This window comes from Salmo salar, chromosome 01 (genome assembly GCF_965601325.2).
Source record: "Salmo salar chromosome 01, fSalSal1, whole genome shotgun sequence".
NCBI classification, from domain to species: domain Eukaryota; kingdom Metazoa; phylum Chordata; class Actinopteri; order Salmoniformes; family Salmonidae; genus Salmo; species Salmo salar.
In genome coordinates, this window is record NC_138291.1 from 168,958,355 (window position 1) to 168,972,144 (window position 13,790).

Below are 13,790 nucleotides of genomic sequence, written 5' to 3' on the forward strand. Positions count from 1 at the left end.
CTTCGGGGCTGGGTCACTCAGTGGCAGCTAGCTAGCTGTGATGATCAATGGTCCAGGGTTTACGGCAGGCATCTGGCATTGTAGTGGAGAAAAACAGTCCGAGGCTGGCAGGTATTATCCAGGCTAAAAAACCAGCTGGTGCCTGAGCAGAGGGTAAAGGCCGCTAGCAGTGGCTAACAATGACTAAATAGCTAATTAGCTGGCTACCTTCTGATGAAAGTTTTGGCTATAGGGTCTAAAAAAAATAGCGGATCCGTGTCACATTGAGTGAGGCGGGTTACCAGAAGGTATATTTAATTGAAAATTGAAAAAGAGATTGAAAAATAAATTGGAATATATATATACAAAAAAGACAAAAAAGACAAAAAGTAAATGAGAGGACAACAAATCACGTCTGCACTGCTACGCCATCTTGGAATGATCCACATTAGAAGTAGCACAAAAGTATAGCAAGCCAAAGTTGTGCTCTGTGCATTCTTAGATCATCTGGTCAACAACATATGATCAATGTGCTGACAAAAACATAAAGCAACATCACCATCCTTAACATATTGCTCCTCAATTGTTCATCAAGCGAATCACGGATTCCCATCAGACCAACTCCTTGAATGCCCTACTTTTGAAGTTTTGCAGTTGTCTAAAAACTAAATGTTGCCCAAAACTCTTCCCCCCTTTGTGTACTTTACTGTATTTATACTTGGGATATCACTTTTCAACACTAAAAAAATCACTGGAGGACATCTAACACTTGCTGCTGTTATCCCCTGACCCTTGATCTCTAATGGATATGAGGCAGATGATCTTGGTCTTCGGGAGTGGGCTGACTGCGTATGGCCCCTGGGTGTGGGGGCCACGCTGAGGAGGTCGGGATCTCCCTGTGGAATCACTCCATTTGGACCCGGCCTGATGCAAAACAGATTCCCTCTCCTGCTCTTCTTCTTCCCCCTCTACCCTTCTTCCTCTACCGCTCTTCTCCCTTTCTAAGTCCTCTTCACCTCTACCCATTTTTGCCCACTAAATCAAATCCAACTTCATTTACACGTTAAACATTACAGTACACTTTACAATTTAAATCCACCCTTCTCCCGCTCCCTGTCTACTTCACCCTCCCCCTCCTCTCACTCTTACACCTCTCATGCCTCCCCCAACCCCTCAATCCCCTCCCAGTGTTTGTGCCAATGGAATGTTCACATTCCTCAAGTCCTCGGGGCGTGATGTTTTGGGGGGATGCCATGAGGATGGGAGGTCTGGAAGGAAATAGAAAATATATGCAATATATATGATTTAGTAATTAAATTTAGTGCCAACAATGCCATTTCAGTGGAAAATCTTTCTTCTCCGCTCTCTCTCGTGTGTGTGTGTGTGTGTGTGTGTGTGTGTGTGTGTGTGTGTGTTTAGTAGGTTTTATGGTTGTACATTTGTGGGGAATAGTATGTTGGAACATTTTGTTGGGTGGAAAGAATATAAACTGTCCTTAGTCGTCAGTGGAAACATCCTCATTCGTTCTCACTACACTTTTGCATACCCATGTTGCCTTAGGTTTAGTGTCTTTTATATATACACTGCTCAAAAATAAAGGGAACACTTAAACAACACAATGTAACTCCAAGTCAATCACACTTCTGTGAAATCAATCTGTCCACTTAGGAAGCAACACTGATTGATAATAAATTTCACATGCTGTTGTGCAAATAGAATAGACAACAGGTGGAAATTATAGGCAATTAGCAAGACACCCCCCAATAAAGGAGTGGTTCTGCAGATGGGGACCACAGACCACTTCTCAGTTCCTATGCTTCCTGGCTGATGTTTTGGTCACTTTTGAATGCTGGCAATGCTTTCACTCTAGTGATAGCATGAGACGGAGTCTACAACCCACACAAGTGGCTCAGGTAGTGCAGCTCATCCAGGATGGCACATCAATGCGAGCTGTGGCAAGAAGGTTTGCTGTGTCTGTCAGCGTAGTGTCCAGAGCATGGAGGCGCTACCAGGAGACAGGCCAGTACATCAGGAGACGTGGAGGAGGCCGTAGGAGGGCAACAACCCAGCAGCAGGACCGCTACCTCCGCCTTTGTGCAAGGAGGAGCAGGAGAAGCACTGCCAGAGCCCTGCAAAATGACCTCCAGCAGGCCACAAATGTGCATGTGTCTGCTCAAATGGTCAGAAACAGACTCCATGAGGGTGGTATGAGGGCCCGACGTCCACAGGTGGGGGTTGTGCTTACAGCCCAACACCGTGCAGGACGTTTGGCATTTGCCAGAGAACACCAAGATTGGCAAATTCGCCACTGGCGCCCTGTGCTCTTCACAGATGAAAGCAGGTTCACACTGAGCACGTGACAGACGTGACAGAGTCTGGAGACGCCGTGGAGAACATTCCGCTGCCTGCAACATCCTCCAGCATGACCGGTTAGGCGGTGGGTCAGTCATGGTGTGGGGTGGCATTTCTTTGGGGGGCTGCACAGCCCTCCATGTGCTCGCCAGAGGTAGCCTGACTGCCATTAGGTACCGAGATGAGATCCTCAGACCCGTTGTGAGACCATATGCTGGTGCGGTTGGCCCTGGGTTCCTCCTAATGCAAGACAATGCTAGACCTCATGTGGCTGGAGTGTGTCAGCAGTTCCTGCAAGAGGAAGGCATTGATGTTATGGACTGGCCCGCCTGTTCCCCAGACCTGAATCCAATTGAGCACATCTGGGACATCATGTCTCGCTCCATCCACCAACGCCACGTTGCACCACAGACTGTCCAGGAGTTGCTTTAGTCCAGGTCTGGGAGGAGATCCCTCAGGAGACCATCCGCCATCAGGAGCTTGCCCAGGCGTTGTAGGGAGGTCATACAGGCACGTGGAGGCCACACACACTACTGAGCCTCATTTTGACTTGTTTTAAGGACATTACATCAAAGTTGGATCAGCCTGTAGTGTGGTTTTCCACTTTAATTTTGAGTGTGACTCCAAATCCAGACCTCCATGGGTTGATAAATTGGATTTCTATTGATTATTTTTGTGTGATTTTGTTGTCAGCACATTCAACTATGTAAAGAAAAAAGTATTTAATAAGATTATTTCTTTCATTCAGATCTAGGATGTGTTGTTTAAGTGTTCCCCTTATTTTTTTGAGCAGTGTATATATATATATATATATATATATATATATATATAGAGATATATATATATAGATAGATAGATAGATAGATGGTGTGTACACGCCCGCCTGTGTGTGGTGTTTATCAGTGATCTATGTAGGGTTGACCCCATTTAGTCGATTGTTTGGTTTGTGGGGCGGCAGGTAGCCTAGTGGTTAGAGGGTTGGGCCAGAAACCGGAAGGTTGCTAGATCGAATCCCCGAGCTGACAAGGAAAAAATCTGTCGTTCTGCCCCTGAACAAGGCAGTTAACCCACTGTTCCTAGGCCGTCATTGTAAATAAGAATTTGTTCTTAACTGACTTGCCTAGTTAAATAAAGGTTAAATAAAAACATTAAAAAAATAAAAAATATTGGTTGATGGGCTATTAGTCGGCCGAGACAAAATTATGGCACGTCTTGATTGACGCCTGTCTCAGTGGACTAATTCATTGCTTAGGCTACAGGGCTGGCACCAGTATCACCAGAAGTATACTACCGTTTAAAGTTTGGGGTCACTTAGAAATGTCCTTGATTTTGAAAGAAAAGCTAATTCGTTGCCCATTTAAAATCGCATCAAATTGATCAGAAATATACATTGTTAATGTTGTAAATGACATTTGTAGCTGGAAACGGCAGATTTTTTATGGAATATCTACATATTCCATTAAAATAAATCAGCCGTTTCCAGCTACAATAGTCATTTACAACATTAACAATGTCTACACTGTATTTCTGATCAATTTGATGTGATTTTAATGGACAACAAATTAGCTTTTCTTTCAAAAAAATACATTTCTAAGTGACCCCAAACTTTTGAATGGTAGTGTACATAATTTCTCATCTACAATGGTTGTTTGGTTACTGTAATTTCTAGTAGTGCATTCAATATATTATTATTATTATTATTATTATTATTATTATTATTCCAGTCTTTTACAGTTCTCATTGTCGGAATGGACACGTTGTTTTTAGAGCACACAACCTAGGCTACACTTGTGAGAAACAAGTTTTGATTTATTTCATTCCATGTACGAGTTGTCAATGTATTAATTGTTTTGTTTGGAGCGCTCCCATCAATGTTGAGTAAGAACACACACCTGATTACACATAGAAGTTGGCTACCAGGCCTGCGCGCAAATGTAGGCTTATACATTTGCCCATTTGTGGATCTGATTGTCTTAATTCACCACCAATAATGAGCTGTGCAGCTTCTCAAAATACACATTTTCTTCACCTCAAACAGCAAGTAAACAGTCTGTTTTTACATCCATTGAGAATGACAATAGTTCCTGAATGTTGCCTATTTCAAAAATCTTTCTGTCTCTCTCCCTTTGATAACCACTAGGCGTAAAACCAAAAAACATGTCATGCTTTGATCAGTCCAGAATATTTTATACAATGTTGCAAGTTTGTTAGTGCAAGCTTCCTGCTGGACCAAGTTGATAGTTGATGCAATGTTTCAAGTTGCTTTTATTATATTTTATTTCACCTTTATTTAACCAGGTAGGTCAGTTGAGAACAAGTTCTCATTTACAACTGTGACCTGGCCAAGATCAAGCAAAGCAGTGCGACAAAAACAACAACAACAGAGTTACAAATAAACAAACATACAGACAATAACACAATAGAAAATCTATGTACAGTGTGTGCAAATGTAGAAGATTAGGTAGGTAAGGCAATAAATAGGCCATAGAGGGAAAATAATTACAATTTAGCATTAACACTTGAGTGATAGATGTGCAGATGAGGATGTGCAAGTAGAGATACTGGGGTGCAAAGAGCAAGAGGATAAATAACAATATGGGGATGAGGTAGTTGGGTGTGCTACTTACATACAGGTCACAGTGGTGGGTAGTATATGGGGCTTTGATGACAAAACGGATGGCACTGGGATTAGACTACATCCAGTTTGCTGAGTAGAGTGTTGGAGGCTATTTTGTAAATGACATCGCCGAAGTCAAGGATCGGTAGGATGGTCAGTTTTACGAGGGTACGTTTGGCAGCATGAGTGAAGGAGGCTTTGTTGCGAAATAGGAAGCCAATTCTAGATTTAACTTTGGATTGGAGATGCTTAATGTGAGACTGGAAGGAGAGTTTACAGTCTAACCAGACACCTAGGTATTTATAGTTGTCCACATATTCTAAGTCAGAACCATCCAGAGTAGAGGTCGACCGATTAATCGGAATGGCTGATTAATTAGGGCCGATTTCAAGTTTTCATAACAATCGGTAATCGGAATTTTTGGACACCGATTTGCGATATATATTTTTTTTACACACCTTTTATTTAACTAGACAAATCAGTTAAGAACACATTCTTATTTTCAATGACGGCCTAGGAACGGTGGGTTAACTGCCTTGTTCAGGGGCAGAATGACAGATTTTTACCTTGTTAGCTCGGGGATTCAATCTTGCAACCTTACGGTTAACTAGTCCAACGCTCTAACCACTTGCTTTACATTGCACTCCACAAGGAGCCTGCCTGTTACGCGAATGCAGTAAGAAGCCAAGGTAAGTTGCTAGCTACCATTAAACTTATCTTATAAAAAACAATCAATCGATCATAATCACTAGTTAACTACACATGGTTGATGATATTACTAGTTTATCTAGCCTGTCCTGCGTTGCATATAGTCGATGCGGTGCGCATTCGCGAAAAAGGACTGTCATTACTCCAACGTGTACCTAAACATCAATGTCTTTCTTAAAATCAATACACAAGTATATATTTTTAAACCTGCATATTTAGCTAAAAGAAATCCAGGTTAGCAGGCAATATTAACCAGGTGAAATTGTGTCACTTCTCTTGCGTTCATTGCACGCAGAGTCAGGGTATATGCAACAGTTTGGGCCGCCTGGCTCGTTGCGAACTAATTTGCCCGAATTTTACGTAATTATGACATAACATTGAAGGTTGTGCAATGTAACAGGTATATTTAGACTTAGGGATGCCACCCGTTAGATAAAATACGGAACGGTTCCGTATTTCACTGAAAGAAAAAACGTTTTGTTTTCGAGATGATAGTTTCCAGATTCGACCATATTAATGACCTAAGGCTCATATTTCTGTGTGTTTATTATAATTATGTCTATGATTTGATAGAGCAGTCTGACTAAGCGGTGGTAGGCACCAGCAGGTTTGTAAGCATTCATTCAAACAGCACTTTCGTGCGTTTTGCCAGCAGCTCTTCGCAATGCTTCAAGCATTGCGCTGTTTATGACTTCAAGCCTATCAACTCCCAAGATTAGGCTGGTGTAACCGATATGAAATGGCTAGCTAGTTAGCGGGGTGCGCGCTAATAGCGTTTCAAACGTCACTCGCTCTGAGACTTGGAGTAGTTGTTCCCCTTGCTCTGCACGCCGCTTCGAGGGTGGATGTTGTCGATGTGTTCCTGGTTCGAGCCCAGGTAGGAGCGAGGAGAGGGACGGAAGCTACACTGGCAATACTAAAGTGCCTATAAGAACATCCAAAGGTATATGAAATACAAATCATATAGAGAGAAATAGTCCTATAATTCCTATAATAACTACAACCTAAAACTTCTTACCTGGGAATATTGAAGACTCATGTTAAAAGGAACCACCAGCTTTCATATGTTCTCATGTTCTGAGCAAGGCACTTAAACGTTAGCTTTCTTACATGGCACATATTGCACTTTTACTTTCTTCTCCAACACTTTGTTTTTGCATTATTTAAACCAAATTGAACATGTTTCATTATTTATTTGAGGCTAAATTGATTTTATTGATGTATTATGTTAAGTTAAAATAAGTGTTCATTCAGTATTGTTGTAATTGTCATTATTACAAATAAACAAAACAAATCGGCCGATTAATCGGTATCGGGGTTGGAAAATCATAATCGGTCAACCTCTAGTCCAGAGTAGTGATGCTAGTCTGGCAGGCAGGTGTGGGCAGCGATCGGTTGAAGAGCATGCATTTAGTTATACTTCCATTTAAGAGCAGTTGGAGGCCACGGAAGGAGTGTTGTACGGCGTTGAAGCTTGTTTGGAGGTTTGTTAACACAGTGTCCAAATATGGGCCAGATGTATACAGAATGGTGTCGTCTGGGTAGAGGTGGATCAGAGAATCAACAGCAGCAAGAGCGACATCATTGATATATACAGAGAAAAGAGTTAACCCGAGAATTGAACCCTGTGGCACCCCCATGGAGACTGCCAGAGGTCCGGACAACAGGCCCTCCGATTTGAACTCTATCTGAGAAGTAGTTAGTGAACCAGGCGAGGCATTTGAGAAACCAAGGCTATTGAGTCTGCAGAAAAGAATGCGGTGATTGACAGAGTCGAAAGCCTTGGCCAGGTCGATGAAGACGGCTGCACAGTACTGTCTTTTATCGATGGTTATGATATCTTTAAGGACCTTGAGCGTGGCTGAGGTGCACCCATGACCAACTCGGAAACCAGATTGCATAGTGGAGAAGGTAAGGTGGGATTCGAAATGGTTGGTGATCTGTTTGTTCACTTGGCTTTCGAGGGCTTTAGACAGGCAGTGCAGGATGGATATACAGTTGAAGTCGGAAGTTTACATACACTTAGGTTGGAGTCATTAAAACTCGTTTTTTAACCACTCCACACATTTCTTGTTAAACAAACTATCGTTTTGGCAAGTCGGTTAGGTCATCTACTTTGTGCATGACACAAGTAATTTTTCCAACAATTGTTTACAAACAGATTATTTCACTTATAATTCACTGTATCACAATTCCAGTGGGTCAGAAGTTTACATACACTAAGCTGACTGTGCCTTTAAACAGCTTGGAAAATTCCAAAAAAGGATGTCATGGCTTTAGAAGCTTCTGGCTAATTGACATCTTTTGAGTCAATTGGAGGTGTTCCTGTGGATGTATTTCAAGGCCTACCTTCAAACTCAGTGCCTCTTTGCTTGACATCATGGGAAAATGAAAAGAAATCAGCCAAGACCTCAGGGGAAAAAATGTAGGCCTCCACAAGTCTGCTTCATCCTTGGGAGCAATTTCCAAACTCCTGAAGGTACCATGTTCATCTGTACAAACAATAGTATTCAAGTATAAACACCATGGAACCACACAGCCGTCACTTCTCAGGAAGGAGACACATTCTGTCTCTTAGAGATTAACTGAAATACCTTATTTATATAAGTATTGAGACCCTTTGATATGAGACTCGAAATTGAGCTCAGGTGCATCCTGTTTCCATTGATCATCCTTGATGTTTTTACAACTTGACTGGTAAATTCAATTGATTGGACATGATTTGGAAAGGCACACACCTGTCTATACAAGGTCCCACAATTGACCGTGCATGTCAGAACAAAAACCAAGCCATGAGGTCGAAGGAATTGTCTGTAGAGCTCCGAGACAGGATTGTGTCGAGGTACAGATCTGGGGAAGGGTACCAAAACATTTCTGCAGCATTGAAGGTTCCCAAGAACACCGTGGCCTCCATCATTCTTAAATGGAAGAAGTTTGAACCACTAAGACTCTTCCTAGAGCTGGCTGCCCAGCCAAACTAAGCAATTGGGGGGAGAAGGACCTTGGTCAGGGAGTTGACCAAGAACCCAATGGTCACTGACAAAGCTCCAGAGTTCCTCTGTGGAAATGGGATTACCTTCCAGATGGACAACCATCTCTGCAGCACTCCACCAATCAGGCCTTTATGGTAGAGTGGCCAGACGGAAGCCACTCCTCAGTAAAAGGCACATGACAGCCCACTTGGAGTTTTCCAGAAGGCACCTAAAGGACTCTGACCATGAGAAACAAGATTATCTGGTCTGATGAAACCAAGATTTAACTCTTTGGACTGAATGCCAAGCGTCACGTCTGGAGGAAACCTGGCATCATACCTACGGTGAAGCATGGTGGTGGCAGCATCATGCTGTGGGGACTGGGAGACGAGTCAGGATCGAGGGGAAAGATGACTGGAACAAAGTACAGAGAGATCCTTGATGAAAACCTGCTCCAGAGTACTCAGGACCTCAGACTGGGGCGAAGGTTCACCTTCCAACAGGACAACAACCCTAAGCACACAGCCAAGACAACACAGGAGAGGCTTCAGGATAAGTCTCTGAATGTCCTTGAGTGGCCCAGCCAGAGCCCGGACTTGAACCCGATCGAACATCTCTGGAGAGACCTGAAAATAGCTGTGCAGCGACGCTCCCCATCCAACTTGACAGAGCTTGAGAGGATCTGCAGAGAAGAATGGGAGAAACTCCCAAAATACAGTTGTACCAAGCTTGTAGCGTCATACCAAAGAAGACTCAAGGCTGTAATCACTGCCAAAAGTAAATCAACTAAGTACTGAGTAAAGGGTCTGAATTCTTATGTACATATATTATATATTATATTTCTGTTTTTTATTTGTAATAAATTAGCAAAAATGTATAAAAACCTGTTTTTGCTTTGTTATGATGGGGCATCGTGTGTAGATTGACAGGATTTAAAAAAAAATCTATTTTAGAATAAGGCGTAACAAAATGTGGAAAATATCAAGGGGTCTGAATACTTTCTGAATGCACTGTATTAGCCTTGTTGATGTTTTAAATGTTTAAGTTGATATGTAGCTGGGATAGCAGGGGCAGTGCTCCTGTTGTCTGTGCTGCCTTGCGGTAACTCTGTGCTTCTAAATCACTAGTTTATAGTAAGAGTAAGCTATTTTAAAACATGAACTTGCTTGACCATGCTGCAGGTGATCTGTTTGTTAAATGCAGTATTTGCTTTGTGGACTTCACTGGATAGTCGTTGCTCTACAGTTTTGTGATGAAACAAGCCTATGTGTAGTTGAATTTATTCTGCCACTGTGTGACTGTTGTCTTTTTGTTGTATACCTTGGTGGCGTATGAACGAATGGGTTATAGAGCAAACAACACAATTATCACACCATAGGTTGTAATATGGCTTTTCACTGGCTTGGCTTCCTCTCTGATTTGGCCCATATACCGCTACTGAACATAACAGGGTTGGTAGACAGTGCACAGCGTGTTACAGCAGGTTACTAGCTTTCTGCTTCTCCTCCTCACAGGAATCTGCTCACCTGGTCGCCATGACTACACAATCTCAGACAAACACACACTCTGATTCACACTTACACACATACAGTCACATGGAAGGCATGGAAAGATTGATATCAGTCCATTCATTGTTACAGTATGTTGAACCATACATCCACTTTAGTCCAGGAGAGGAGGTGCTGATGGGGACTTTTTTTCTTTCTACTTTTCAGCTTTGATTCTGCCTGATTTATTTTCTCAAACTGTCATAACACTGTCCTTCTTTCCTGATTCCTGGTTTCCTTTCCTACTTCCCACCAATCGCAGAGTTCAGACCAGGTCGCCTTGACCAATGCCACTATATTGGATGGCAGCAGGGGCGGGCCCAACGGTTCCCTGGCCGACTCATTGGGCTCTGTGGCCGTCTGTCTTCCTCCTCCTGAGACCACTTCTCTTCTAACTGACTCTCTCCTCCGCACCTCGGCAGTGGTGAGCTGACGGACGGACGGACGGAAGGGCGGGCGGGCAGACACAGACAGACAGACAGACAGACAGACGGATAGACAGACAGACGGATAGACAGACAGACGGATAGGCAGACAGACGGATAGGCAGACAGACGGATGGGCAGACAGACGGATGGGCAGACAGACGGATGGGCAGACAGACGGATGGGCAGACAGACAGACAGACGGATGGGCAGACAGACGGATGGGCAGACAGACGGATGGGCGGGCAGACAGACAGACAGACAGACAGACGGATGGGCGGGCAGATACAGACAGACAGACGGATGGGCGGGCAGACATGGAAGGGCGGGCGGGCAGACACAGACAGACAGACGGACGGACGGGCAGACACAGACAGACAGATAAACAGACAGATGTAGCCTGACTCAGACAGACAGGTGATATTGGTAGACAGAGACAGACAGACAGAAGATGATAAAGGGGCGATATGTTTCAGTAATAAGGAGTCATTTTAAGGTGGATGCCCGTCAGACAATAACATTGTTGGTGACTCATTGATTTCCAGGACCATTTATCTTGTCATACCAGTAATCACAAAGCATCTAAACTGTGGACCATAGTGAAAGATGTCCTCCTGTTTTGGTGATTCTTGACTACTGCTTATTGTATTATCCAGACTGATTGTAGTTGTGGGTCTAAATGGAACCCATAGAACTTTTGACTGTGTTTCACCTGTTCACCGTCATGTGTAACAGACACTCATTATACTGAAATACTGTACACTCATTAAACACTAAACATGTACACCAGTGCCACCTGGTGGCCAATTATTGACACTTCCACCCAGTAAAAACCATACAACTCAATGTAGAAGTGCTTCTCCATACCTCACCGTAGCCCTGAGTTTGCTGTCCCCACAGTATGTTATATGCTAAGTTATTTTGTGGCCGTCCCTCTCAACCATGGTGTCCCTCTTCTCTTCCCGTAGAGCGCCGACGAGGGTGGCGAGGGCGAGTATGTCAACCTGTACTCATCCAGCCAGGCCAATGGGGAGCTGGAGCTGCCTCCCTGCCTCAGAGTAAATAACTAATGCACTCAACCTAGTAGGATTGTCACGATACCAGTATCACGATACTACAATACTCTATTTTCCATGGCAAAAAAATGAAAGCACAAAGCAGACTAAACTCGTTGATCCTTTAAAAACCTGCTTTATGCCAAACGTTGTGTGCTAAAGCTTGGGAAAATAAACACATGACTACGTAAGGCAGTTTAGGACTGTTTTCCTTAAGAAATTACAGCTCTAGGATCAGATTTTTTGCAACAATACTAACTGTAACCATTAAGCGGATGAGCAAATATCTGTATCAGTGGTTAATGACAACTTCTACCTATTACATTAGGGGGAGCAAACTCCATTTCAACTCTTTTGATGGAGACAGCCTTTGTGTAAATAATGTGTTGGTGTTCCATGATTACTGCTGCTCAACCTACCTTGACAGAGATTACTCTGCCCCTCACAGCCAATCGCTGCTGACGATGTCATTCAAGACCCCGCCCCACAAATGCACTCCTCCAATAGCAAGAAGGCTCTGGACAAGGACAGGTATGAGATAAAGTGACCATTCAGGTCACATTGCATAAACACTCCCTCTCCCCTTCAGGCGTAATGTCTTTACTTGATCCGGTGATCCTAGAAGGTAAATCCGCAATTGAATGAAATGGATACTGATTAATGACCAATGCTAGGTCTATGTAAGCATAGAGAGAGAATTACTAGAAGAGACTAAGCCCCTTCTGACCAGTGCAATTTGAATGGAACATTTATCATGGGTAACAATTTTATTCTAGGTAATCATTCGATGTCTATGTATGTAAGTTTAGGTAAACAGACCTAATGGTGCTTCCATCGGTCTTTCTGTCAGCAGGAGGCAGAAGTCTACAGACTCGGTCCAGAGCGATGAGGAGGAAGTGGATGAGCTCTCTCTCATCGACCACAAGGAGATCATGTCCCGGATAACACTCAAACAGGAGGTAATTCTGCCTTCATTCATGACTGAACTAACATTATTACCCATGTCTATTGGCTAAGTAAGCATTGTCTCTAGAACGCTTGTGGTTGTCTTTGGCTACAATTTCTTTAAATGCTATTTTGTTCATGTTACATACTGTATGTGAAACTCTGACATAAGAAACCTTCACACTGGTGATATTCACATTTCACTCACATTCCTTCTATCTCTTAGTCTACTACTGACCTCTAGAGGAACTGCAGGGGATGTTTCTCCATTCAAATTATTTTTCCTTTCCTTTTTTCGGTTTGGTGCAGTCTGACAGACGTGTGCGTGTGTGTGTGTGTGCTGGTCCCCATTCTGCAAGGTCAGAAAGGGATAAAGAGAGAGGGAGGTCTGGTTAAACAACAAAGGACAACTGTAGCGGTAAATTAGAGTTTTATTGTTGGGGATCTGTCTGCTTGTGTGATCAGTGTATGTCCTGCGTATAGCAGCCCTCTCCCCCCCCCCCACTCTCTCATTCTCGCTCTCTCGTCAGTGGAGCTGGTGCAGGGCTGGGAGGGAGAGAGAGCATGGACAGAGAGGAGTGAGCTGCATTTTGGACTAGACTGCATTCCTGCCTTAATCCTCATAAAATCTCTCCCTAACCCTCTTTCTCTCTATCTCTCTATCTGCCTCGCTCCCCCATCTCTCTATCTGCCTCACTCCCCTCTATCTGCCTCACCCCTCTCTATCGATCTGCCTTGCCTCCCTTTTTCTCCATCTATTCATCTCTCTCGTTCTCTCTCTCTCTCAGAATGACGATGGTCCTGATGTGCGTGCTGGATCAAGGGATATTCTGTTAGTCCACGCCACAGAGACAGACCGCAAAGGTAGGTAGCATTTATCACCGTTCGACATCAGCCCCTATTAAAATGTGTGTTACTGTGGTTCTGGGTCAGTGGCAGAGTGTGAGTGTGTGTGTGTGTGTGTGTGTGTGTGTATTGTAGATGTAGTTCAAACCAGAGGGATCTGATCATGCTTTTTGTCTGTTAAATTGGTCTACAGTGAAATGTTAAGTTGTAGAATAGCTACAGTATGTCTTGACTTACAGTATGTCTTGACCAGCTTATTTCTCTGAATATCAGAGGTTACCAGAGGTGTCCCATCTATTCATGTCATCCATGTTCTCTAAAGTTGAGATGATCCATCTTTAGTT

The 13,790-nt window shown here is 43.4% G+C and overlaps 1 protein-coding gene across 3 annotated transcripts in view; it reads left to right on the forward strand.

Moving 5' to 3' along the window:
- rapgef1b (Rap guanine nucleotide exchange factor (GEF) 1b) overlaps positions 1–13,790 on the forward strand; it is a 93,479-nt gene that overhangs the window by 72,200 nt on the left and 7,489 nt on the right. For 2 of the 3 annotated variants that reach the window (XM_045693053.2, XM_014141709.3), the window contains exons 11-14: positions 11,569–11,658; positions 12,104–12,186; positions 12,506–12,614; positions 13,389–13,464. In XM_045693053.2, coding sequence (XP_045549009.2) covers positions 11,569–11,658; positions 12,104–12,186; positions 12,506–12,614; positions 13,389–13,464 — 358 coding nt within the window. The remainder of the gene's footprint in view (positions 1–11,568; positions 11,659–12,103; positions 12,187–12,505; positions 12,615–13,388; positions 13,465–13,790) is intronic. The other variant, XM_045693050.2, reaches the window with a different exon arrangement.